This window comes from Synchiropus splendidus, chromosome 5 (genome assembly GCF_027744825.2).
Source record: "Synchiropus splendidus isolate RoL2022-P1 chromosome 5, RoL_Sspl_1.0, whole genome shotgun sequence".
In the NCBI taxonomy this organism is placed as follows: domain Eukaryota; kingdom Metazoa; phylum Chordata; class Actinopteri; order Syngnathiformes; family Callionymidae; genus Synchiropus; species Synchiropus splendidus.
In genome coordinates, this window is record NC_071338.1 from 25606943 (window position 1) to 25629745 (window position 22803).

The 22803-nt window shown below is 43.6% G+C and overlaps 3 protein-coding genes across 5 annotated transcripts in view; 1 reads left to right on the plus strand and 2 right to left on the minus strand.

The window, feature by feature from the left end:
* Window positions 1-340: 340 nt before the first annotated feature.
* calca (calcitonin/calcitonin-related polypeptide, alpha) lies at window positions 341-3484 on the minus strand. Of its 2 annotated transcripts, XM_053865987.1 has the most exons (5): window positions 3437-3484; window positions 3103-3196; window positions 2821-2952; window positions 1643-1824; window positions 341-682 (listed from the first exon to the last, which is right to left on the minus strand). In XM_053865987.1, the coding sequence occupies exons 2-4, from the start codon at window positions 3180-3182 to the stop codon at window positions 1662-1664; spliced, it is 375 nt and encodes a 124-aa protein (XP_053721962.1). In that variant the 5' UTR covers window positions 3183-3196; window positions 3437-3484; the 3' UTR covers window positions 341-682; window positions 1643-1661. The 2 variants fall into 2 exon arrangements, with proteins under 2 accessions (XP_053721962.1, XP_053721961.1); XM_053865986.1 differs by lacking the exons at window positions 341-682; window positions 1643-1824 and adding an exon at window positions 2429-2606.
* A 4091-nt stretch (window positions 3485-7575) lies between these two features.
* LOC128758886 (vitamin D 25-hydroxylase) lies at window positions 7576-11175 on the plus strand. Its single transcript, XM_053865347.1, has 5 exons — window positions 7576-7855; window positions 8540-8681; window positions 8757-9389; window positions 9457-9786; window positions 10023-11175. The coding sequence occupies exons 1-5, from the start codon at window positions 7619-7621 to the stop codon at window positions 10259-10261; spliced, it is 1581 nt and encodes a 526-aa protein (XP_053721322.1). The 5' UTR covers window positions 7576-7618; the 3' UTR covers window positions 10262-11175.
* Window positions 11176-12400: 1225 nt separating this feature from the next.
* pde3b (phosphodiesterase 3B) overlaps window positions 12401-22803 on the minus strand; it is a 40974-nt gene continuing 30571 nt past the window's right edge. Inside the window, exons 10-16 of one of the 2 annotated variants that reach the window (XM_053864827.1) lie at window positions 21888-21999; window positions 21614-21727; window positions 21302-21477; window positions 18936-19139; window positions 18699-18860; window positions 17720-17981; window positions 12401-15568 (exon numbers count right to left, since the gene is read on the minus strand). In XM_053864827.1, the coding sequence (XP_053720802.1) occupies window positions 15354-15568; window positions 17720-17981; window positions 18699-18860; window positions 18936-19139; window positions 21302-21477; window positions 21614-21727; window positions 21888-21999 (1245 nt within the window). In that variant the 3' untranslated portion in view covers window positions 12401-15353. Of the gene's footprint in view, window positions 15569-17719; window positions 17982-18698; window positions 18861-18935; window positions 19140-21301; window positions 21502-21613; window positions 21728-21887; window positions 22000-22803 lie in introns of both variants that reach the window. The other variant, XM_053864826.1, reaches the window with a different exon arrangement.

The window sequence follows — 22803 nt, forward strand, 5'->3', positions numbered from 1 at the left end:
TAATAGTAATTTATTTAAATATTTTTGGCTAAAATATTTGTGGTTCTTGTGTATGCCATTAAATGCCTACAAGTAAAAATAAAAATGGATATTTATTATACTATATTTCCTGGGTATATTACTTCATAGGGTAATACCTTAAATTGTGTTATAATAAAACATCTACCAGTGAAAACCTGTAGACATGTAACAAAGCTAACCCAAGTTGAGAAGAGGTGCACTGTTTTGAAACACAAAAATACACAACAAATAAGCATTGTTTAGCTAAAATACAATTTATTTTTCTGCTTTCAGTTATTACAACATGATGCTTCAGAAACACTGCAGTGCATCGGCGATGGAGGATGAGTTGCTTCACATCAAGGCACGTGACAGCCACTGGTGAGTTCATCGCAGAGCAGACACACACTACAAGACTTTGAGCTAGACACTGGATACTGCTGACAGGGGTCAAAAGGGCAGTTGAGCTACAGGTCAAGGCAAAGAAAATAATTCTTCCTCGCGTCTAGTTACCAAAGCGAAACGTCATCTCACTCCTATTTTGCTGCTCTAAGTCAGTTTAAATTGGCGACAGGAAAAACTGTCCACGTTTGGATATGTTTTATGCACGTTTTATGCACACCTTGCACATAATGCATGAGGATGGACGATGGTGAGGTGTCAGACAGGCAGTCCTCAAAATCTGTTGACAAAAGAGCAGATCATATTCAGCAAGGAAAAAGTAGTGCTCGCAACATTTTTAGAAGTCAGACACAAATGAGATGTGGCTTCTGAGTGAGGCAGAAGGTGAATTGAAGTGTAGTGCACTGTAATGCTGTGACGTTTGATTCGCAGAATAATGGAAGCCTTTAGTTGTAGCACCTTTGCAATAGAGGCTTTTCTCTGGGAAAATGGCCTACTGTTTACATCGTTGTAAACAGTGTGTTCACTTTCTTCCAAAGAGTTTTCATCTGAGACCGCAGTTGTCACCCTGTTGGGCACACTTAAGAAGGAAATGTTCTTTTTGTCATTATGGGCTGCTTCATGCCAAAAGCTTCTCCACTCAAAATTATTGGCTTTCAAACCCAAAGAATTTTGTAAGTGAATTGCCTTGGAAAAGATCATCATTTAGGTTGCACAGTTTTGCTGTGTCATGGTCTTTCACACTTGTTCATTTTTTTTTGTTCCACAGCCTTAAGATGAATGCATCCTTCGTGATACACATAACTAAAATGCATGTACACAAAAATGTGGACATCACGTTGGATCAAACTGGAACACAACACATAGTTTTATAAGATAAGATAAGACCTTATTGATCTCACAAAGGAGAAGTTTACCGTTACAGGAGCTCGTAAGTTGTTGGTAAATGGTTATTGGTAGTGATTCGGGAGACAGTGCAACTGCATTTTTTTAATGCAAGTGCATCCGGGTGACAACTATAACATGCTCATAGCAGTGTGTCCTCATTCCAAAGTACCTTCTTTCTTCGTGATGGCACAAACCATTAGCACAATATCGATGTGACTTTTTAACATGAGATGGGTGGACTACAGATGGGTGGAAACTTCCCAATGAAACCGTTTTGTTTGCTATGTTTGATGCTCTACTGCACTGGCATGACTTTCGTATAGTGGCATGAGTGCACCACGTACTACCGTACCATCAGTTCAGGTTAGGGCTCACACAGGTCCACGTCGCCTCCTTCTGCCAAAAGCCTGGGCACCAACGTTGGTGGGAACAAAGTTACTGTATCCAAGTCCTCCTGATCTACTCAGATAGTCAGCCAGGCGGTGGGTTACACAGGTAGCAGTGTTACATCCCCTCTTCTGAATTGTTATGTTGCTTTGTTAGAGGAGAGAGAAACATTTAGTATGGCATCATGAACCTAGCGGAAATGACAACCCTTTTCTTTGGGATAACTTCAATTATATATATTCATATACAGGGGCAGTTTTAGAGTGTCCAATTGACCTAGTGAGCGTGTCTTTGGGAGGAAACCAGAGTAACCGGAGAAGAAAAATCCTGAGCTGGATTTGAACCCTGAACCTTCTTGCTGAGAGGCGGCAGTTCTAACCATTGCTCCACTGTGCCGCGCACCTGAAATATTCCCATTAATATATTTTCAAAAAGTACTTCCTGCATATGGACATGTTTCTCCTTAAGGATGAGTTTACTGTCTTCCTAAACTGAAAGTGAAAGAAGTTTAATGTGGCACAGCTTGTAATAATTTTCTCTTCTGCTTTCGGTAACACCAAACATTAATTTGCTGTTACAAAAAAAGAAAAAACTTGATATGATAAGTGTTTGTGAATGAGATGAGCTGAGGTAATGATGCAGAGACACAAAAGCAGTATGAATGAAATGATGATTTATTGAAGGTTTATTGTGGTGGGTCTAACCAGACCAGCATGCAAAAGCTGTGCCGACTCAAAGAAAAGAAATCGGTTCAATCGAATGAATTGCCGTAGTATTCAAACTGCTGAGACAGACTTCGCTTCTTTCCCGGCGTCCCGGCTCCCACGTCGGTGCGGGGATACGTCTGCAGTTTGTGAATATCCTGAGACAATTTGCCCAAAACACAAGTGCTCAAGCCGGTGCAGCGCTTGAACACTGGTCTAGCTTGACTGCAGAAGGGGGGGAAAAAAAGACATGCAAACAGAACTGATGACGCCGTGGCATGCGGTGCGTTTGATGACATGCTGACAAACACTTAGACGCCTGATGTAATGAAGGCACAACATCTCTATCTACCGCCTTGACACAATTCTGCTTAAGATGAGTCTGACTTTTTTAGAAATGAAAAGTTTGCCAAGTCCTTGACGTATAGTGATTCAGTACCTGTTGACGTCAGCTGCTGCCAGCTCCTGCTCATCCAGGGTTTTCTGCATGAGCTCTTTGATGACCTTTATTAACCTTTGAGGGTCATCGTTGGATATCGTGACTCCATCCATGAGGTCATCAAAGGTCATTCTGAAACAGAAGCATAGTGATCGAGTTAGTGATGGGCTACATGTATTTATCTTGATGATTGTGAGTATAACTTTATGAACAATTGCGCGGAACTTTCCACAAAAGCTGCAGAAGAATTGAACGAAAGGAGCAGAATGCATCTTGTCTCACCTGGACGGAGCCGCCTGTGTCATGTACATCTGACAGACAGTCAGAACAAAGGCAAACGTGAAAGACCAGAGCTTCAGCATGGTTACGATTCCTCCTGTGGAGCAAACACACGACTCAGACCTGGCACATGCTTCAACTGCACAGCACATAGAGTCTGGGAGCTGGACCAGAACGGTAGAGCTAGAAAGTGCCGCAGGACTGGATCCTGTGCCAGCGTCCCCCTCCATTAGTGGGATTAACTGTATTTTTACATTTCATAGCATCCTTCAACATCCTCAGTGGCTGTATGTTCTGTATAGTCGGATGAGAATGAATCAGACGCCCGTCGACTCACCGTGAGGCTGGTCCTGGTGACAGAGACGCGTGCAGTTCTTGCTCCTCTGATGAGTCTGCCCATCCCACCGGCACACCAGGGTTTTATATAGGCGACGTCCCCGCTGGGAACGCTGCGAGATACTTCTCCATTGGTGACTCGAAACTTTTACCTCAAACTGAAGAGCCAATCCAAGTTCTGACGTCAACACGGGCGGCCAGTGAAGAGGCAACAGGCACATGACATCGGCTAGTCATGAGATAAATTGTTAGAGACGCTGCCAGAGAGCTTTCCATTTGTAGGGAATGACTATGTGAAAACAGGAAGTGGCATGAAGATCAGATGCTTGAAATGATGGTAAGAGAATTTAGGTGGATTGTTTTCAAAGGTGATAACATTTTAACGGACTGAAATCTACATTCTTTACAGGCAAATACGCAATTTCTTTCTTTTAAAAATCAACAAATCATAAAGCAAAACATTTAGAACCAAAGTTGTATTCCACTGCTAAATAAATACAGAGAATCTTTGTCATTGATGAATTGGACTTGAAATGTAAGTTTTAAAAAAAGATGTATGGAAGTCAACAGGCAAAAGGAGAAGAGAGGAGACGCAATAGTGATTCACAGAGTTCAAAATGAAAAGCTTTCATGTTGTTATAGCTGGGACTGTCAATAGATTCCATTTTTTTTGTCTCGATTATTCACACTAGAGCTGAGTTAAGTCGTGATTGAATGGCAAATGAATCACACATTATGTATCTGTTCTAAATGTATAAACTGCCTTGGTGATCATAATATTTTAACCCATGGAGTGAGAAAGTAATGTATCTGTGATGCAAAATCCAGCCTCAGATTTTGCTGTTACTCATTTCTAAAATGCAAAAAATTCCAATAGATATAAAGGGATTTAGAGAATAGAAAAATACTGAGCTATCACCAGTTTTGGGTCTTGACCAAAAGAATGAGTGACAACTATGGGTTTTCTACCCACAATGTACAGTATGTTGTCTCAATTAAAGGCTTAGTGTAGAAGTGTTGCTCATCTGCTTCAGCAAAAACAGTAGCAGTGGCTCGGGCATCAGGTCAGGACATGCTGTGCACAACCCCAGAGAAATGGGGAAGAGAGAAATCGGTGCCGCTTTAGTTCAGCTACAATGCAATGTAAACCATCTTAGACTTGTGTATATGAATAAATGTATATGAATATGAAATGCAAACTAGCTTCAGAGCAATGTAGCCACAGATGTTTGGTGACATTCCAGCGCTGGGTTAGGGTTAGGGTTCGAGATAACCAGGTGGAGAAAGTTCGGCTGCCGCACACTTAGCGCTTGGTGGGTGAAAACGTCTGAGATATTTTATTGAAGTGATATATTGAAGTGAATTAGAGTCAAAAACATTTCAATGTTTCAATTTATTTAACGGCATATTCTGAACCCCACAGAAGATGCACCTCGAGAGAAAGCATGGATTATCAAGAGTCATCATGAACATTCTGTGCAGATTTCACACACTTATGTAGACCAGTGTTTTGCGACCAAAACAGACAAAAACTATTCCACCAAAATAGTGAAGCTTTCATGCAGTTGGCCATGACTGAAAGATGAGGTTTAAACAGCGTTTCCTCCCTGAACAAAGGAGTCTCTGCATAACGTTCTGAGGCTCTGCATTCCTCTCTTGCTGGCAGTTTTTAGGTCCCCAAGTTGGTTGATCTGGTTGTTGTTATGGAAATAAAATGCATTTGACAAACCATCCCAGAGGTTCTGTAACAGTAGCGGATCCCTCCCCACATCGTAATGCTGCGTCCACCCCAGCGATACAGCCCTGATGGCAACGTTCGACACCATATCCTTAGACGTCCGTATCGTGTGAAAGCAAAACACCATGTCAACATGGCAACAAACCACTCATGCGGATGCTCAGCCCATCGCTGCTTTACATGGCAATATCTCTTGGTCAGATTGGGCCCAACATACTGCCATAAACAATGTTATCTTTATCTTTACTCAAAGTCTTGGTGCGGAGTGGTAACACATGACTGCGGATGTTGGTGGTCCCTGGTGGTTCCTGCTCCTTCTCTGGTGACTTAACACTATTGAACACCTTCACTAACATCCAACTAGCAACTTCATAAAATGTCTAATGTTGTGACACAGTATCAAGACAAAAATGCTATGTAACTTCCAATATGACCTAATAACTTATTTTGTAAGATTTTAAAGAAGACTTTAAAGACTACATTGTTGTCTCAAAACACATCAAGCTTTGCACAAAGAAAAGAAGCAAAGTGGAGGACAAATGCTGAAAAAAGATGGACCATTTTAAAGGAAGGAAATGTTATCGTGAACGTCAGCACCACACCTGCTGGTCGCCTCTACAAATCACGCTGATCCAAAGAGTGATCCAAACATTTAAACAGGTGGGCCGGAAGCAGCGCTGGTACTTACCGAGGGATTAAGAAGAGCTTCAAACGTCAGGTGATAATTTACAGTAAGAACCTTGCGACACAAAGAGTGGACACGCACGGCTGAGAGAACAGGAAGAACTTATCTTTGGTGGCTCACAGATATTAGGAGTAATGTGTGTAACCACAAATACAATTATGACAGTACACATTAGAACTAAAGCAGGACATGTCTGCTGTTTCCTGGACAGGATTTATTGGAACATTTGTTTTCCTCTCTGTGGCTAAACTGCCGTCCACTTGTGCGTCTGTGCAGTTGTTTAGCAACCATCTTAAATGACTTGCTAATGTGTCTACACCGTATGGATGTCACACCAGGACGGTACATTAAGAAAGCATCGACTCAGTCTTCACCATTGTACACACCTGCAGTTGAGGGTATCCGACCAAGTACACAAAGTGTTTTCAGAATATCGTCCATTCAAAGTTTCTGCTCAGGTGTTTTGTCTTTTCCAGTGAGACAAACAGCAGAATATGCTTATCCAATTTCATTTGACAAATGTGTTGAAGGCTTCCAGAGTTGTGTTTGTGTCTGGGGATCTGGCAGGAAGTAGAGAAGTCATTTGCAAGAATGTCCTCATTAGGTATCCCTGACAAATGTGAGTGATTGTGAGGGGTGTGTGTCGAGGGTGGTGCGGCGCCCGAGCAAGAAAACCTCAGTCTGATCAGGAAACAACATCTGGATAAACTGTCCTCCATCTCGTGATAAACATGGCCAAAAGAAGGAATCAAAAGCACGTCATGTGGGTCAAGCTTCCTGTTCGACCTAAGAAGAGTGAACAAGAGTCAAGTTTTAGTCGGGACGACTGCTGCGGATTGGAATGTGGTGCACGTCTTAACCTTTGAACTTCAAGTAGACTTGTGCCTGACCTGAACTCCACCACTATATTTGGGAGTTTAGGGGGGACCTGCAGACGTTTAGTAGGGCAAAGTTTAGAAAGAAAACATACGTTTTCCCCCTCGACGCAGCCAGTTTTGCTGACGCTGAATAGAAGGCTTAAATGGGAAAGTATTCCTCAGGTCTGCAGTCTGCAATTGCATAGGAATGATAGAATTGTTTTTCTATCAAAGTCCATCAACAGAGATATAAATATTAGAAATGCACAACACCGCGAAGATTTGTTTTAAGTTATTTTTGGGGACTATATTGTGAATGCATTTACTTTAATGGACAAATCATTCAATAGAACACTGATGTAAAAAAAAAAGTAGGTTGAAATGAATTCACATTCAGTTGTATTTGTAAATCATAGGACATTCACAATCCCCTAATAGAGTAAGAATCAGTGTTACAGATGAAACGTCTTGCAAGTTTCCCACATTTGTAAGTGGTAGAGGACTGTCAGTGAGGTGTCTACCTTTGTTCATGTTTTGAGAATACAACACAGGAAAGGCTCCAAGTAGCTTTGCAAGATGACCAAAAAAAACATGATGATAAAACAATGCAGTCATAAACGCTGTGCAGGCTTCAGCTGAAAGACTAAGTGGAACTGAATATTGTAAAAGTTGGGTTTTTGGGCAGGACTTTTTTGATTTGCCTGCAGACTTTTCTTGGAAGTCAAAACTGAAGCCAAAAACCCAAACGATAGATCCCGATCAGAGCAAAGTTCAGCAGACGAACAGCTGACTTTTTGGAGGCGGGGGATAGAAAAATCTGAAAGATGATCCGCATGAGCTTCATGCAGAGGGGACGGAAAGTGGAATTGGTTGGCGGCGCGTGCACTTGAGTCCACGGGAAGCATGGTATCCATCCGAACACCGAGCCTGGTGCAGATGTCGAGCCGGGGAGCGCTGCTCGCCGCCTGCTGCCTGAGCGCGCTCCTCCTCGCGCTGCTGCTGGTGCGGCAGCTCGTCAAGCAGAGGAGACCTGCGGGCTTCCCCCCGGGTCCTTCACCCATCCCGGTGATAGGAAGCATTCTCTCCCTGGTCACCGAGCCGCACGTCTTCCTCAAGAAGCAGAGTGAAGTTCACGGACAGGTAAGAGGGCCCGACCTGCACGCGCAACAGCCTCAGCCTGCAGACGGCATCGTCGGATCTCAATCTCGATCGGAGCAGTTATGTAACCAATCTGTGCCTAATCTGAGCCATGTGAGGCTTTCAGCGGATTTTACGGACGAATCAGAAGCTGCGATAGATCAACCTCCAGTTTTACCACAGGCGATTGATCAATTGCGCGTTTCAAATCTTGCATCACTTTAAAACCTCTTCATAAACAATGGAGTGAGTTTAGATTAGGGATGTCAGTGGATTAAAAAATCTCGTTTAAACGCACTACAGCATAATTCATTCACCATTAGCCGCAAAATAAACTCTTGTTTTGAAATTATTTTTAAATTAGATTTTAAAAATAGAGTCAAAGTCAACTGCTCAAACTGTTTAATCTTTTGATAACTTCAGTTTTGTTTTTTTTTTCTACTCCACTTGAATCACTTCACTGTCCTGTTTCGGGGATGGGACGGTGAATTGTGGGTCATATACTGCAGGCAGTGTTCACTGTGGGCAGATTGAGTTACACTTTGGATAGACACTCTGCAGGGGATCCTCACCTATAGCAACCTTTATATCTACGAGAATCCAAGGAGCGAGATACAAACCATTTTAATTTGAAGTTTTACAGTCTCTTTTGCAGACTTGTTTAACTGAAGGTCACTCATCTTTCAGATCTTCAGCTTGGACTTGGGCGGTATCTTGACAGTAGTCTTGAACGGATATGACTGTGTGAGGGAATGTCTTTACCACCAGGGGGAAGTGTTTTCCGATCGCCCGTCCTTACCACTCTTCGAGAAAATGACCAAAATGGGTGGTAAGAGGAGATGGACAAAATGCTGTGACTGTGAGTTTCACCCCAGCCCTGAAGGTTTTCACTCTTCTATCGCAGGTCTTCTCAACTGCAAATACGGCAAGGGCTGGATTGAGCACCGCAAACTAGCATGCAATGCTTTCCGATACTTCGGAAGTGGTCAGAGACAGTTCGAGAGGAAGATTTCCGAGGAGTGCATGTTTTTCGTCGATGCCATCGACGAACACAAAGGCAAGCCCTTCAACCCCAAACACCTGGTGACCAACGGCGTATCCAACATCTCCAACCTGATCATTTTCGGCCACCGCTTCACCTACGACGACAGAAACTTCCAGCACATGATCGAGATCTTCAGCGAGAATGTGGAGCTGGCCGTCAGCAGCTGGGCTTTCCTCTACAATGCCTTTCCGTGGATCGAGTATGTGCCTTTCGGAAAACACCAGAAGCTCTTCCGCAATGCCGCTGAGGTCTACGATTTTTTATCGCAAGTGATTCAAGGTTTTTCGCAAGGAAGAGTTCCGCACCGACCTCGACATTACGTTGACGCCTACTTGGATGAGTTGGAGCAGAATTCAGGAGACCCCAGTTCCTCTTATTCATATGAAAACCTCATTTATTCGGTGGGGGAGCTCATCATAGCCGGCACAGAGACCACCACGAACACCCTGCGCTGGGCCATGCTTTACATGGCGCTCTATCCAAACATTCAAGGTGAGTGACGACAACACCATCTTTGGATTCTTCAAACAGCGATTGACATTTGTTCTCCTTCGTGCAGAGAGAGTCCAGAGGGAGATCGACAGCGTCCTGCCCAACGGCAGAGCCCCCACCCTGGAGGACAAGCAGCGGATGCCGTACGTGGAAGCAGTCCTGCATGAGGTACTGCGCTTCTGCAACATCGTTCCCCTGGGTATCTTCCGCGCCACCTCTCAAGACGCTCATGTCAACGGCTACAAGATTCCCAAGGGCACCATGGTGATCACAAACCTATACTCCGTGCACTTCGACGAGAAATACTGGATCGACCCCGGAGTCTTTTCACCCCAGAGGTTTCTGGACAGCAGTGGCAACTTTGTCCGACGTGAAGCCTTCCTTCCCTTCTCTATGGGTTAGTGATCCCTTAACATGTCCTTTAACTGTTGATGAAAGAGCAGCATATTACTTTCACGCTGTCACACAATGAAGTCCCAAGCGCTAAAGCTAGTCATTGAACAGGAGCTAGATGGAACCAATACAGCCTCCCAAGAGTGTCTCGATAAAGAGGGCCTGAAAAGTTGTTGATAATCTGGAAAATCTCTCAGCAGTTTCCGCCTTAATGTTTCAGCTCTGCATTTCTGTTTTCAGGGAGGCGTCAGTGTCTTGGAGAGCAGCTGGCACGCATGGAAATGTTCCTCTTTTTCACCACTTTGCTGCAGAGGTTTCACCTTCAATTCCCACCCGGAAGCGTTCCAACTGTGGCACCTAAACTGGGCATGACCTTGCAGCCCAAGCCCTACTCCATCTGTGCCGTCCGCAGGCAGCGGAAAGCCGCTGCCTCCAGAGACACTCCCCGCGACAAGATGGCGAGAGGACATTTGCTCTAACCACAAACAAGAAACATCATTTCCCGATTCCCACCAAACACAGGACAAATGCTTTATCACTCAGGGTCACGCTGTAGCATTCTGTTTCTTGAGTAATGTTTTCTTGCATGTCGAAGCTGAAAAGACGTTTGACTTTGGCGATTTGCCGAGCAACATTTGCACAGGCAGCACTGCACAACCCTCGGTCGGAAGGAGGCACCAGTGCGTATTGATCGGCTTCTCTGTAGCATCCAGGACAGTGGAATGTCTCTGAACCTGGGTGCTAGCCTGGGTTAGTCACATAAGTCAATGATTGACACTATGTACACCCAATGTGGTTCATAGCCCTTCTTCCCAGGACAGCACCAGGTCAGACAAATGAGACTTCCCAAGAAGGACTGGAACACTGTGCTGGGGTCAAAGCTCATGTGGACTGACTCTGACCTTGTGTCTGGGACGAGCCCTCGGTGGGCAAACTGTCTCTTCGAAAGCAAACCAAACCTTTCAGGATTTCTAGAAACTGTGAACTGCCTTCTGCTAAATGGTGCCTATCGCTATGAACAAAGTACTTATCTTTTGCAAACCCCAGCAGTATTTGTGTGCTTCATTTTAGCCTCTTTTTAAACATGTGTATTGTATCCGTGTTCCTTTTTTAACATTCTCTATTAATACTTGAATATCTTTTATTATTGAACCTCGATGTTAACCGTTCATTGTGTTTAGAATTGCACTACCGATGACACTCTGTGAGCAATTTGTATGGTCAGCCTGTGTTTCTATGGGACTTCCTCACCAAGTCCATAAGAGCCATGCACACAGGGTGAAGGAAGATCACCTCTCCACCCGTATCAGCTCAGACTGCCTCTGTCGAACAGTGCTCTTTGTATCTGGGATAAATGTCAGACATTATTACAATGTTTTACAAGGCAAAATAAAGGTGCTATTCTTGAAACAGCGCGGACATTTGTGCTTAATTTTGTGGCCGACATATTGATGGTTGAATTACCTGGCGGACAGATAAGGGACACCCTGGACTGGTCACCTAATCTATTATCAACGTTTACATTTCCATCCACATTTACACTGGAATTTATTCAAAGTCAGAAACCCTCCAGAGGAGCCGGAGGGAATACATACTGTAGGAGTTCCAACGATGAGACAGTCTCTCAACTGCGTTCTGGACTTGGGCATTGGCCTCCTCAAATTTGGACATACCTCTCTAAACCGGCCGGTTCGTGTGAATTTCATCAGATGAGATGAAATATGTTTGTCAACAACCCTTTTTCCCATGACAAAGACGAGAGGTTGAAAGGCGGCAGCAATGTTATCATAACATTGACAAAAGCATGAATGTGCATCATAGCTGACGAATACATTTGTTTATATAATAAAAAAAACAAACAAAAAAAATCCTGACAGAAACATCGTAAGATCAGATGTTTATCGCTCACGGAATTCAAGTCTCGCACCCAGCTGGACAAATGAAGAGAGGGACCGGGTGAAGACGGCAGCAAACTGAAGATAGATTTACTTCTCTCCATTAAAAACTAGATTTTTTTATTGTCACCAGGTCAATAAATGTCAAAACTTGGCTGCTTTCCATTTGTTATAACTGTGTAAATGCATATTGAGTCAACAATCCAGCCAGCAGTTGAAACACTAACAGCAAAGTTGCATTGAGGATTCATTCGTTCATTCTAAATTTATTATTCCAGATTTTTAGTCATTATTTTAGCCGTGAAACATAAGTCAACTGGAATAAATAAACAATAAGCATCTTTGGAATGAAAAAAATGAGTAGCAACTAGCAACTTTCAGTCGACTAAAACATGACTAACAAAAATGATGTGTGAATGACTAAATGTGACTAAGACTAAGAATTAAGTTTGGCACATGACTGAGAGTGAATTGAAAAATGGGCAACAAAATTACCACTACTCTGGGTGGGAGTGTACAGCCGAGCCACCTTATCTCAGGTGAAGTTATGAACACAGCTCCACCAGTATAACAATAGTGGCTCAGCTCTTTCTTCACCACTACAGAGATACAGTGAGTCCTAACAGTTGAAGATGGTGCACCAATCCCATTCTCCACCCATCAGTCATGAACAAGACCTCAAGCATTGCTCCACCCGGGGAAGGGTCACATCTCCAGCTTGGACAGGACACTCCACCCAGTTCTCCAACTGCTGTTCTCCGTCCGCATTTTGGCCGCTTCAGTGTTTTCCAGTGAGAATCAAGTCTAAAATTATGAACGGAATGTAACAAAAAAACAATTTTAGCAGGAAGTAATTCAAGTCAAAAACTAAAACCACTTGCTTTTAACACAGAAAACACACAGCGGGTTCTTTCAGGATGGTGTTTTATGACAGCGATAAATAACAACAAAAAAATCAGTTGTCCCAACCATGTAGAGAAAAACATGTTTTTACATTAAACAAACGTGTATGCAGATGCTACATAAAAGTAACAATCATCCATAGTTGCATTTGTGGAGCAGTCGGAGGAGGAAACCGTGGTCTGAACACTTGGACTGCAGATGCTGTATCATCCAAAGGATCGTGTGAAAAAAACGTGAGGTTTAAGATTTCGAGACACCAACCTAGTAGACCTGCGGAGATCTCCATCCTTCAGGTGACGTCTAACTACTACTGCATGCGGGGGACGTTTGGCACTATATAGGTTTGACTAAGACAGCAGTGAGTGTGGAGAAACACAAGAGTGGTTATGAAACAGAAAGAGGGACAACAGCAGAAAGCAAATCAAAGTATATCAATTTCAAACGGTTTCACAGCCTGAAAACACATGGGTTATGACAGGATCTCAACGTACAACATGTCAGCTGTGTGTAGAAAACAGAGGCGTTCATTTGATTATCTCAAAAAATATAGATATATACTTTATGCACATACTCTTTTGTACAGCGGCTGAACACTTGTTTGGTATTAAAATGAGCACACCTGTATTTTTGACTGAAGGTTGTGACTTTACCCACTTATTAAGGCCATTTAGAAGCTCTACAAAAACACTGTTTTGTTCATTTCTGTGGAATGCCAAGAGTTTTCGTGACAATAACATGTATCTGTTGCTTCTATGATCTATTATTAGAAAGGAAATGCTAGCGCTGGCCGATTATCGGACAGATGAAAATACTTCATAACTGGAGCTTGTTTCTGTTCAGACTGGTGCCCAATTTTGAAGAGGGAAACTTGCAAACTTTGCTTCCTAGAATTCAGAATTTTTTAGCACTAAGTATGAGGTTCAGGCGAGTGGGGTAGAAGGGTCTGATGCATTCTGGAAAGGGAAACATTAGAATGAAAACTCAAGTCTCCTCACTGGCCCCTTTGATAGGGCACGAGGAGGGCGAGCCCCTGAACAAGTCAACAGTCCATCACAGACTGAACTACAGCACGAGTCCACTTCAATATGTCTTTGGACCGTGGGAGGAAACTAAAATCCCACTCAATATGTTGCAGAATTCACTTTCTCTAGAAAGGTCCAGAGCTGGATTCAGACCCTGAACATCCTCGCAGAGAGGCAAGAGTCGTGTCGGAGTATCAATGACTATGAAAATGTAAAATCAGACGAAACCTCAAGCTTCTTTTTTGTAACAGTTGCCTTCCTTCACCAGTCATACAAATGAAGGCAGGGATGCAATTGTCGGTTACTATATGCCTTGAATAAATACAGATTACAGAGTTTAAGCCACGCCACATGGAATGCCTTGTGTTTATTCAGAATTTGGTGCCAGCGATGGGGAGTAGAGTTGTTTTGTTCGACTGTCACGAGCAGTCAAGAGGAACCCTTTCCTTCTCTTGTCGCCCCGATTCCCCCACCTGTGTGTGCAGATCGTTTCAGGCGCAGAAATTACATTTCCGCTCATGAAGTGAACCTCAGATTTAAAAGGAGATATGTGATGATGGCTAAGTACCAGTTACTGGGATCAAGTCCGCGTCAAATAAATAAGAATCATTTCATCAGTGTCAACATCCAAGATCCTGTTCACTGGTGATGTATTAAAAACAGGCGCCAGAGCCTGCTGCCTGAAGCCGTCCAGATGTCTGATAGTGAAAGTGGATTTCATACTATTGCATTAAATGATCTCAAACTAACTCTTCAAACTCTGTGTGAATCCTGAGTAACCTTTAAAAAAATACTTGGACTCCAAAAAACCAAAGCAAAGAATTTCATTAATCGTCTTGTTTGTTTTACAAAGCTCTCCTGATATGAAAGCGGCATGTTCAAACATCAGAGGACTTGTGACAGATGAGAAACTCAGATGGACGAGACACACCAAACACGAGTGACTGACTGAAATATCTGAAAATGTGCTCTCTGCCATCCTCGCATTCACCCCCAAAATAAATTCACACACTCAAACACAACAAAGTACAAAGAGGTAAAGGGGGAAAAAACAGGTGGTACACATGAATAATAGCATCCAAAATAATGCAGATATAATGCTATTGATCAGTCAACATTTCAATAATGTCTCTGTGACTGAGTCTGATACAGTGTTTCGTGTCGCCAGCAAAGAGAGGAAAGTACACAAGCCCCAACTCCAGGTCAACGTGGACTTCAGACAGGCACGTTTTCTTCTATATATATATATATCTATATATACATGTATAGATATAGATACATATATATATATATATATGATTCTAAAAAGTCTCATTCATCCACGTCTGTATTGTTCACTTTGGTTATGAGTGTCAATCACTTCATACTGTCACTTGCTTCATTATTATTCCTCTAACTTTTCATTCTTAAATAGATCGATTTGTACCTAATGGAGGTTTGAGCATTGGAGGCAGCTCACAGCCAGGTGGTCGCTTATTTGGCTGCACTGGACTTCCCGTGGTGTGAAAGTGCATAGGAGGAGTAGGGCTCCCACTGTCGCCGCAGAGATCCACTCACAGTAGTAAGGCCTTTTTTGTTTCTCCAAAAACAATGAAAAGATCTGAGTGTCTGCACAGTGACTTGTTCTATATCTGAGCGAGAAAGACAGCATATATGCATGTGTGTGAAAAGGCAGGTTGTTGAGGAACAAGTGTCAGAAGACTGTCTCTCTTGGTCTCCTCCACCCATTACCGCTCCTTTGGTCCCTCCTGCTACTGACGCTCTTCTCCCTCTTCCTCCTCCTGGATGACCTGGATGTCATCGGACGGGGAGGTCGGCAGGCTGCTGGGCAGACTGTCGGACTGCTGCTGTTTACCCGCGTCTTTGCTCTTCTCCTCTTCCTCAATGGTCTTCTTCCAAATTTTGTGGTTCTCCGTCAGGTGCTGCATGATGCTGCAGAACAGCCGACGCCCACTCTTTCTTGTTTCTGCACAGGAACGAGAAGAAACCTGGTTTATTTCTGTGGTCCTGTGTTGTGCTCTCAAGTTCTAGAACAGCACCGCCACCTGTTGTACAAATGACCTCATCACAGTCAATGATAGTTCAAGTGCCAAAAATAAAGGTGTCAATAAATAGTGCTAAAATGAATGTTGTGTAATAATATTGGCTCAAAAGTTAATAAATGCATTAGAATAAATTAAAAAATGGATTTAATGGGGAGACGTATAAGTATCTTGGGGTCTTGTTCTTGAGGCTATGGGATTTCGAGATTGTTGTGTGCAAGAGAAAGCTGAGGCAAAGGCAAAGCTCCCTATTTACAGACCAATCTCATCCCGAACTTCACCTCTGGTCATGAGCTGTGTGTCATGAGTTTTCTCCCACGGGTGGCAGACGTCCCCTTTAGACAGAAGCTGAGGAGTTATGTGACTTGGGAGAGACTCAGAGTAGAGGCGCTGCTTCTCCGCGTTGAGAGAAGGCAGCTGAGGTGGTTCTCATGAGGATGCCCCCTGAAGGCCTCACTTTGGAGGTGTTTCAGACAGGGCCAGCTGGAAAGAGACCAAGGGGTCGACCCAGGACCAGGTGGAGGGATTATATCTCTACACTGACTTGGGAGTGTCTCGGGATCCCCCAGTCAGAACAGGTGGATATTGCATGGGAGAAGGGTGACCTTTTAAAGCTGCTGCCCCCGCGACCCAGCAATGGATAAGTGATTGAGGGTGGATGGATTTGATGAGCTGCTTGGCAAATGTCTGCACTCTCTCAGTACCTTTCTAGGGGATGCCACGCAGTGCCTACTTGGAACTTCAATTGAAGACAAACAAAAAATGTACAGACAGGAAAAATCATACAGCCAATTTTTTGAAGTTTCAGCCCTTCACATGAGCGTGCAAATATTGACAAAGGGTCAGCTGGTCACCAACTATCGATCGACGAGGTAAAAAAAGAGCCTTTTTCTGGTTGAAAATTTGCCTCTATTGATTGCTAAGCACACACTGCAAGAGTGGGTTAAGCCCACTCTAGGAAATTGTCAGCCGCCGGTTTCTGGCTACAATGTCACCAGAGGTGTAACAAGGTCTAGAAGGTCTAGCAAGATTGAACAGGGACGATATTTCAGGATAAAGAAATCTACTTAATCTGCATACAAAATTGTGGGCGTAGATTCATGAACCAAGCTGCAACACCGGTCATAGAGGGAGTCAGAATGTCAAGATACCACAATGGCATCATCTGGCCACGATCATGACACTGCTAGCAAATAGCAAGACCACAGACCGACTAACTTTGCAGCTTGGTTTATGAATGTGCAGAGGATTCTTTGTCATCTTTACACCAAGGGAGCTGCGGAAGACTGAGTGGCTTCGGAGGGGAAATGCAAAAAATGAAATAAAGATTCAGAGTAATGACGAGATCTGATCTCCAAGAATGAAACATGTGCTCACCGCATTGATTTAATCCAGAATGAAAAGCTAAAAATACCACCATAACGGGTCATCTGCCCTCCTGATCAGACAGTTGTGGGTTTCACTGCCCCAAAACACGAGACACGACTAACGTCAAGCCGTGATGTGGGTCATCACACCTGATTTTAAATAAAGTTCAATGCATTTATTTCGGCTTCTCCCTTCAGTGGTCACCACAGCGGATCATCCTCCTCCATCTCACCCTGTCCTCTGCTTCCTCTTCTCTCAAACCTACAAACCTCATGTCCTCCTTCACCACCTCCATCAATGTCCTCTTTGACCTTCCTCTCCACCTTCTGCCTGGCAGCTCCAACCTCAACATCTTCCTACCACTGTACTGTCTCTCTCTAACAAGCTTAACCAATGAGACCAAACAGTCTTGCACACATGGTATCAAACACAACTTGATTCTGATTTTCAGTTGAGTGAATGGATCCCAACATTCCATAAATTTGTCAGTGATTATGATTAGATGTGCAACATTTCCATTTTAATACATTATAAGTCATTTTATGATACGCTCAGTGTGTGTAGAGAGCAACACCAGTGTGAAGATGGAAAGTCCCAAGTGTTTTAAAGGGACCATGAATGGGTCACATGCAGTTATTGTCCCTGTCTTTCCGCAGGCAGTCATTCATTTTTTTGGTAGAAAACAAAGACCACACAGATCATCTTACTTGGCGTAAGCTCCTCCTCTAGTTCCTCGTCGTCGTCATCTTCGTCATCCTCATCGGAGTCGGTGTCCCCCTGCCCTTCTTCTTCTTCATCCACCTCGTGTTCATTGATCCAGTGGCCGGGGAGTAAACCTGCAGCGTCGTAGGAATTACACAGCGGCCCAACAATGTGTGTGATGAAGGACTCCTGCAGTTTGGCCAGCTGCGGGGAGGACCGGTCCATGAAGGGGCTGATGGGTAATCCCAGACGAGATTCTTCATCGCCCTGAGGAAAAAAAAGATTACACATTCATCATCGCGTCTCACAGATGTTTGTTCAAGACTGATCTAAAAGTCAGCATGTTTTATCAAACCTAAAGTTGAATCCTTGTAAAACCTCAGCGGCCTCGGAGCAAATAACAAGACATAAGCGCTGAGCTTCATCTTGGATTGTATCCAAGCAGCATAAAGAGTGGGAGAGCAGGACATCAGACTCCTTCTGCCCATAAATGTAATCACACTGTTTTGCATGAAAAGCACAGCTGAAGTGAAGCCAATGAGAAAAGTCATAGGTGTGAATGTGACTGTGACCAATAAAATGTGGTAACACCAGTGGTGGCCCGGTCAATAGCTGGTGTTGAGGCACCTCCCGAAACCACATAGTCAACAAAAAGTCATAGGAATTTATTTATTTCAATATATCATTTAAATTACTTACAGTTATATACTAACATCGTTTTAAGTGATAAAACACATTTTTAAAATAATAATAAGTGGAGAGAACTGCTTCCTGTTTGTTATATCCTGCTTGTGGGGCACTTCACCCAATCACAGAACAGAAATGGTCACATGACACTGAAGAGGAGTGACAAGTGGAATGTTTTTGTTTTCCTGAAATTTGTCTTTATTTTGACAAACTAACTTTAATATTCAGCTCACACACTCAGCATAGTGCAGCATAGTGTCTACGTCTCGACAGTAACAGGCAAAGAGCAGTGCGCACCTGCTCATAAAACTCATTGACGATCCCTTCCGTCCACTTCAGATGCAGGTCACGGACTTTGGCAGGTCCATTGATGTCCGCTAGCTTGATGCAAACTTGACACACCAGCAGTCTGTCATTTTCGTTGGTCCAGTCGATCCCTGGACTGTTTACATCATTAACCTGTTGGGCGAAGCAGGAATTTGGGTTCGCACTTACATAATCTCCTCAGGAGGAAAGGGCTGTTCCAAAACCTACCTTGGCGTTAAACTCAGCCAGGAAATCGAAGTGCTTTTTGAGGTCCGTCGCCAGAATCGCCTCAATGACCAGGAAGCGGAATCGCTTGAACTCCACGTGATCCAGGTTGCAGAGGAAGTTGAACTCAGGCCTGGAGAGGTAGAGGTTCCAGGCGGACGCGGCGTGGTGGTTCTCCAGCACCGAACGGTCGTTGTATAACACCGCCTGTGCCGGGAATACACTTCAGAACATGGACACCTGTACTCTGATGCAATGAGTGAGATAATCTGTAGTGAAATAAACTGCTCAATGAGATGTCGAACTTTGAGGAAGACACCCAACAGGAAAAGATGATAGCAAGAGTGACTTCCAGCACTGTGATCAATAGCATCTGGCTTTTTTCTTCTAACCCACTTTCCTGCGACTCGTGGTTTAAGTGGGGCACTGGAAACACTGATAATGAGCATTCTGAAGGACTCCGGCCACAGACCTGCCTTAGTACCAGTTCACATTAGAATAAACAACCATTATAGTCAAGAAGGCTCATTCTGAAAAGAGTTACTTGGATGCTGAGAGGAAGGTCAATTGAGGGGATTGTTGACTCTATGGTTGAATATTAACGTTACCTGGAGAGAGCAAGTTTGCGTCTAAAAATCACAAGGACACAATTGTCAGATAACTCGATGGAGGCGAGACAGCGCGTCACGTGAAAGGAAACCATGATGGACAAAGATCGTTTGACCAGTGCGCCTACTGTGGCGGCATTTAGGAGGCAAAACGGCAGCAAGCGGCTGCCGGCTAGACAGAGGGTCATGTGAGTTTAATGTTTGTGCAGAGTTTATGTCAGGGCAAGCCGTCAGAGCGGAGATTAACTGCGAGTCTGCTGATCTAATGAGGACACTTAAATTGTAAGCGCAGACGCCGGGAATCTGAAACGACTCTTAAACTGAAATACCAAACTGAGTGACAGCGTGAGTGAACGAGAACAGGGAATTCATTCCCTCCTGTTAAGGATAGCACAGGATAAAGTACAGAATTAAGTTGGAGATAAGAAAATGTATTTCACTATAATCATTAAAAAAATGGGGAAAAGTTTGGCATTCAAGGTTTGAAGATGTCTGAGGAATCTTCCCAACCATTTCGCGTCATGTGACAACAGTCACGTATTGCAACACGTTCAACACTGAGCAAGTCGTAGCACATTTAACAAGTCGTAGCACATTTAGATTTTACGGTGATGTGTGCAGAGACGGACGTTCCATAAACAATCAGTGCAATTTTTTTACACAACTTCAAAGGTGCAGGGAGTTGCTCAGGTCGCAATAAGGTTAGCTACCAATCCAGCACGATTGGAGTGTATCTTACTGGAGATCACAATCTGAGCTGTGTGATTCCCCGAGGTACAGCTAGTGAGCATGACCGATAGGAGAGACAGTAGACGTGGAGATGTGGAGGTTCAACAACAAAGGAGAAGAGGGAGACAACCCATGAGTTGCATGGATGTGGTGAACACTAGGGATACACCAAACATTTGTTGAATAGTGAATTAAGGGCAACATAGTGGCATGCGATGCGATCAAACACTGCGTACAGCAGCTTGGACAATAATTTCGCTTCTGATCGAAGCAATGTAATAGAATGTGTTTCGTAAATACGAAAATGTGAAATGAACATAAAAACTTGGCAACACAATCCTCCACTTCAGCGATGACAGCACTGACTCCACGGCTCACTGCCCGGACGGCTAGTGACCTAACCGTGGTGGTTCAACTCCAGTAAAATGCTTTTGACTTCCCGAACCATGCTTCGCATGTTTGCTCTTTATTTGAGGATTTATTTGTTGTCTATGGTGTCAAGTATCAAACACAGGAAGTTCTGACCAGTGACATGGTGACACTTCAGTGCAAAGTGAGATCCAAAGTCTGCATAAAGTGTTGAAGTTTTTGGTTCTTCTAAGATGCTGGACAGCGAGATCGAGCGTATCAAGCATTATTATTATCATTTGAAAAGAAAATTTTGAAATATATATTTTAAAATGTTTGTCTTTGACAAACATGTATGTAAATGTGTGCTTGATCGTTTCTGCAATATTTAAAAAAAAAGGAAAGAAAAAAATAACTGAACCACATTGGCATTCGGCCAAGCATTTTAACATTTTATTTGGCGTCGGCCACAAATTCTACATTCGGTGTATCCCTTGTTAACACCCATAGTTTCAGTTGATATTTCGTCAGTGTTATTTTGCTATTTTATCTTACCGTCTGAGTATATCTGACTAAATGCACTTTTGGGAGCAATAGGTTTTACAGTCCTGCATTTAAGTTTTTGTCATTTTTTCATGCATAAGTCTGTATTACTTGGATGCAGAAGGAGATCAGGACCGTTACCTGAGGTGCGTTAGTGGCTACTAGAAAGGCATTTGTTCGACCCGGGTGGTCGTAGTCGTGCATGGCTGCTGCTACATAAAGGGCCATCAGCTCCAGTGCAGGAATGTTCCAGGCCAGACAGCCGTAGCTGTCGTCCGAAAATGAAGAGCTTTTGGAGGATGCGTACGATATCCGGCCTGGAGAAATCCCGCTGTCAGAATCTGAATCAGAAACACAAACAAGCAAATGCTTCTACTACTACCGTTGCTCAGTAGCCGTACAGGACCTCTACACAATAGAATAACTTTGCTTTCTGTTACCGATAACATTTACCTGTGTCGCTTCCGGTCACATGCTCGTTGTGGATCTGCTGAAACCCCGGGATGGGCCGAGTGGTCAGGTACCAGACAGCGTGCAGCACATCAGTAGCATGTACACGATTGTGATCTGGGAAAGTCGCACAACATTTACATTAAGTCGCACAGTCGGTAATCTGCGTCTCCCATTTTTTAATGGCACCGTGGCGTGTTGTTAAAATGAAAAGCCCATGTACAGCCAGAATATGAACACATACACAAAACTTTATGTGACGCTGTATAAAACTCACAGGGAATGTCCCTGTAGCCATTTTCCAGAGCACAGAAGTATGACATGAACTCCCGCACAGGGATCTTGAAAATTTCAAACAGACACGTATCCTGGAAAAGGGTGTAAGTCACCTGGGGAAACACAGACCAGCTTTACTGAAACACAAATAAGAACACATGAATACACACAAACACTTAAGTCTGAACTCATGAAAGTGTAGTCAGGAAATCATCGCTCACAGACTTTGCATCGACTATTTTAAATGACGTCTTACTTAATGCTTTTATTAGTCTCACTGTGTTTACCTGTAGTGGATTCCTGACTATGTTTCAGGAATCCAGATTCTTGTTGTATTTGCGCTCTGATTCCGCTACCCAATATTTGTGAGGGACTTTTTACGGTTTCTAAAAACCGACTGACAGCGGAATGACTGGGTGAAAAATGTCTGTTCTGGTCTGTTTTCTCGCACTGACCTTCTCCTTTCATTCCCCTGCTGTTCCACTAAATTGTCGTCAAACTGTTTCTTGGCTATGTGGGCAGTATGTCAGGGGTAGGTTCACAGTCCCACTCATCCTTCACCTTAATGTAAGCTACGAGTCTATGCCTGAAGAGCCCCTTCTTCATCTCGCCCTAATCAACAACCAAAAGGCCACTTCTTCGTTCAGGTGACCTTAGTGAGGTCAGTCCACAGGGCTCTGGAACCTCGGAAATGTGGGACGCATTGGGAGGAAGGCGCGGAACATCAAGTTCCTCCAGAAGATCATCCAGCATTCTGCTGTGAAAGTTGGTCTCGGACCACCAAAAGAATCAAGAAACAGCTTGAGGTTGATTTTTCTAAAGTGCCCAACTTCAAAAACATGCAGAGGGAACCGAAGCTGAAGATCAGTGCAAGAAAACCAACAAATTTGAGAGATCTGAAGAGAATTTGTAATGTG

Bases quoted from the DNA above. Each gene is read 5' to 3' on its own strand.
- calca (XM_053865986.1), bottom strand. From the start codon at position 3,182: ATGCTGAAGCTCTGGTCTTTCACGTTTGCCTTTGTTCTGACTGTCTGT. The intron at 2,953-3,102 runs GTGAGACAAGAT...CTTCTGTTTCAG, and splicing joins ACACAGGCGGCTCCGTCCAG to AATGACCTTTGATGACCTCA. The intron at 2,607-2,820 runs GTACTGAATCAC...CCCCTTCTGCAG, and splicing joins GCAGCAGCTGACGTCAACAG to TCAAGCTAGACCAGTGTTCA.
- LOC128758886 (XM_053865347.1), top strand. From the start codon at position 7,619: ATGGTATCCATCCGAACACCGAGCCTGGTGCAGATGTCGAGCCGGGGA. The intron at 8,682-8,756 runs GTAAGAGGAGAT...CTTCTATCGCAG, and splicing joins GAAAATGACCAAAATGGGTG to GTCTTCTCAACTGCAAATAC. The intron at 9,787-10,022 runs GTTAGTGATCCC...TTCTGTTTTCAG, and splicing joins CTTCCTTCCCTTCTCTATGG to GGAGGCGTCAGTGTCTTGGA.